General features: G+C 39.9%; 1 protein-coding gene across 1 annotated transcript; it reads left to right on the plus strand.

The window, feature by feature from the left end:
• The first annotated feature begins 573 nt into the window (after positions 1 to 573).
• LOC134194272 (probable serine/threonine-protein kinase drkC) lies at positions 574 to 1697 on the plus strand. The gene is made up of 2 exons (XM_062663198.1): positions 574 to 1304; positions 1362 to 1697. Exons 1-2 carry the CDS (start codon positions 760 to 762, stop codon positions 1588 to 1590), a joined length of 774 nt encoding a protein of 257 aa, XP_062519182.1. The 5' UTR covers positions 574 to 759; the 3' UTR covers positions 1591 to 1697.
• Positions 1698 to 3648: the final 1951 nt, after the last annotated feature.

The following is a 3648-nucleotide window of genomic DNA, read 5'->3' on the forward strand; positions in this document are numbered from 1 at the left end:
CAACTACTAATCACTGTCATCTATAGATACCGACATGCAAGTAATGGTTCTATCCGCAGCAATCAACAAACCTGGATGTTTATTTTACACGCCAAACTGTGGCAACTCATTGCATCTTCAGGAGGAAACGAAAATTTGATGACTGCACCAATATCAAAATCTTTCTATTGGAAAGGATTCCTTGTTATGTTTGACACAATTCAAATAAACATCAAATATTTAGCAGTCAAATGTCCAGCTGGATTTACCTCATCTAACATATCCGACAAATATTGCAATTTTTGTAAAAAGGGATATTACAGAGAGACGTTATATTCTGATTCTGACTGCATTCCGTGTCCGTACGGGCTAACGACCTTCGACATTGGAGCTCGCAAACTGTCGGAGTGCACAGTGTGCGATGTCGATCGCTGCAAATACGGCAAATGTGTAGTCGATTTCAACGAGGGAAGTCTACGGCCAGTCTGTCAATGTTACGTTGGCTTTACAGGTTCTACATGCCAATATCCTACCTACTGGTTGATAGGAGCAGGGATAGTTGTGTTTGTTGCTGTTGCTTCCGCTAGCATAACAGCGTATCTGTTACTTCTTAAAAGAAAAAGAACGAACGAACGTGTTTTGCAAAATGAAGTGACAGTGTTGACAAACGTATGGCAAATAGATGAAGAGGAAGTGGGGTCGGAAGAATTAATTGGATACGGAGCATCTGGATCCGTTTACAAAGCTTTATACAGAGACATCATTGTCGCTGTAAAGAAAATGGTGGCCGTCGGGTTACCCAAGTCTATAGATGACTTTGAAACGGAGATAATGTTTATGAGAACTGTAAGACACAAGAATATCGTTCTCTTCATTGGTGCAGGAAAGTCTCAACCTGGAGATGTTCCTTTTCTTGTCATGGAATATATGGAGCGAGGATCTCTAAGAAATGTACTATACGATTTATCGATTGATATCGACTATGAGCGTAAGTTATTATTTGCCATGGATGTAGCAAGAGGTATGCATTTTCTTCACACGTTGGAACCGCCTCGAATACATCGAGATCTAAAAAGCGATAATCTTTTGGTAAGCAGAGAATGGATTGTTAAAGTGGCTGATTTCGGTTTAGGGAGAGACGTTAGCTGTAACACAAGAAGAATAGACGGACGACAGATTAGACATCGATATCGCTCAGATCAACAACGGATTTCTCTTCTTCCAAAACGAGAAGGTTTATCTTATGCAGGTGTTGGAACCGCGAGGTGGCGAGCTCCGGAATTGACTCTTCGAGAACCATACGATACTGCAGTAGACGTTTACAGGTATTGTTAAGTAAATTTAAGCAAATAAATGGTGACATGAGCGTTTTGTATTTGCAGTTTTGGAATTGTGTTGTGGGAAATCTGGACAAGACAGCTTCCATACGATCAATATAGATTCGTTCATCAAGTAACCGACGCCGTTGTTGCAAACGAAAGACCTGTGATTCCTCAAGATTGTCCACAGCCGTTAGCCGTGATTATAAAAGACTGCTGGTCACCCAGACCATCACACAGACCTTCGTTCGGTCAAGTTATTTCGCAACTTCAATCTCTCCAGAGCATCTAGATGACAATCTTGCATAGATTCAACAGCAGGATGGAGTGTGGAGCTGGTTGCACCCTAACCTAGTAACACTGCCTTCTGATATTGTATCTGTAGCAACCTGTATTATTTCTAATATATCATTTGTGAACATATACGTATCTACAGCTCGGCAAATGACTCCAGCGGTAGAACACGCTAACAATCGGTTTGACGCGCCACGTAGTCGAGAAAGCGACAGACATTGCGAAACGAGATTGCTTTTTGTCCCACCATGCCTCACTGGATATTAGATGGTCACTTTCTACAATGTAATTATCTAAAACTACTCTTGACGATCAAATGCTTGTAGAACGCAATCTCACCAGGCTAACGCAATCATCTCTCACGACTGGAGTGGCAACAAAGTGGTTTCTGTAGCGTCTCAATCTTCGGTCGAGGCGCTTCCAAGCAGTCGAATCATGACTAAAGCTACTATAAACTGTTACCGTTGTATCTTCACCTATTTTATCCTGATGAAGGGTACTGGCATTTCATGTGCAAGCTAGAAGTGACGTTTTTCACAGACTTGGTCTTTATGTTCTTTTCTAGACATACTATGTACTATACATATATCAATCAGAGATGTTGGACGCATGGTTTTCATGTGAAATTATTAAGTACCCATCTCACATTAGCGCCGTTCTCTAATAACAGTTTTCTTTCTGAAGTCCGCGAAAAATAAGAGCCGCGGCGATAAAGGAAAATACATGGTAAATCAAAAGTAATTATTCATCCAGTTACAGCATCTTGAAAGAGATATTTCTAAATTTCGTTGGACATTAGATTTTTACCCCGCCGTACCCGCCCACGACTATATATGTAAACGACCTTTGACTTTATATATCATTCCTCTCTCACTATTGGCACAAAAGACCTAGGCAACAAATATATCGAGCAAATTTCTCAAAATATTCTTAAATTTGATCTAATGGAGCGCAGACACACTGCAATTATAAAGGCAAGTACAGTAACACATAAATCAACCGTTTTTGAGAGTTTTCTCGTATAAATTTGATAATTATTTGTAATCGACTTCAATGCAATCTTTTCAAATGTTGGTCTAATTGTCTTTGTAGCAAATGTCTTGGAGGCCTACAGTAATGTCAACTCTCATCTTGCGTCTATGACTCTCAGTTGAGCAAGGTGAAAGCTTCGACGGACAAAACCGAGAATTGCAAAACCGCCGTTCAGGAAAGATGCGATCTGCTGAAAGTGCGATGACAAGTAATCAAACTAAGTCTTTCTTTTTGATTCTTATAGAAAGGGATGGCAAAAGTTCAGCAGTTGGGGAAGAAATGAACCACAAATAAGAAACTATGCAAGTTTCGCGTACAGCGTAACGGTTGAAAACAAAAGGCAGCAATACTTACTAATCGTAACTGAACAGTTCCAAGAGCCCAATGCATTTTGAGGTTGGTTGTGTTCCGTAGACACAATCTAATGGCAAATGCTTGACAAGTTTAGGTCATTACCCAGAAAACAAATAATGATTCAACTTTGCTCCAAGATTATTGCGTTAGAAGCAGTGAATATCAACAGTATCTTTAACTCAAAAATAGCATGGATATTTGACCCCGTTTCGTTCGAGTGGCAGCAAACGCAATTAGACAGTGATAATCTTGACTGGTCACGTATTTCCAACACAGATGGAATTAGCGAAATTATCGGAGTAGCAATTTCGCAGTTACAAACTAGTTGCCAGTGCAAGCAGTCTGCATTAATCTTCCTACAAATTTTCAGAGGTTTTCAAGCTAGCATAATAAAGCAAACGATGTATGAAGTACGATGTGTAAACCAAACAGCCATTGAAAGTTACGCGTTGATAAACGTCAACTCTAATATTCCACCTATTTCAAGATTTCAACCTCCGCTGTTTTGTTGCTTCCTTATAGCAAAATGACAACTTTAGAGTATTGCCGTACACTGTGAGTGCTAAAAGCGGATGTTATGTACTCTGACGTGATATGTGTCTACTGTACAAGGACGTTCATTCCGTCCTATTAAAAAATAGCATGTACCACCAGAGGAAAATCTCATATT

The sequence above is a fragment of the Corticium candelabrum genome, chromosome 18, assembly GCF_963422355.1.
Source record: "Corticium candelabrum chromosome 18, ooCorCand1.1, whole genome shotgun sequence".
NCBI lineage: Eukaryota > Metazoa > Porifera > Homoscleromorpha > Homosclerophorida > Plakinidae > Corticium > Corticium candelabrum.

Coding starts and splice junctions, on each gene's coding strand:
- LOC134194272 (XM_062663198.1), top strand. CDS start 760: ATGGTGGCCGTCGGGTTACCCAAGTCTATAGATGACTTTGAAACGGAG. Junction 1,305..1,361: donor ACTGCAGTAGACGTTTACAG/GTATTGTTAAGT, acceptor TTGTATTTGCAG/TTTTGGAATTGTGTTGTGGG.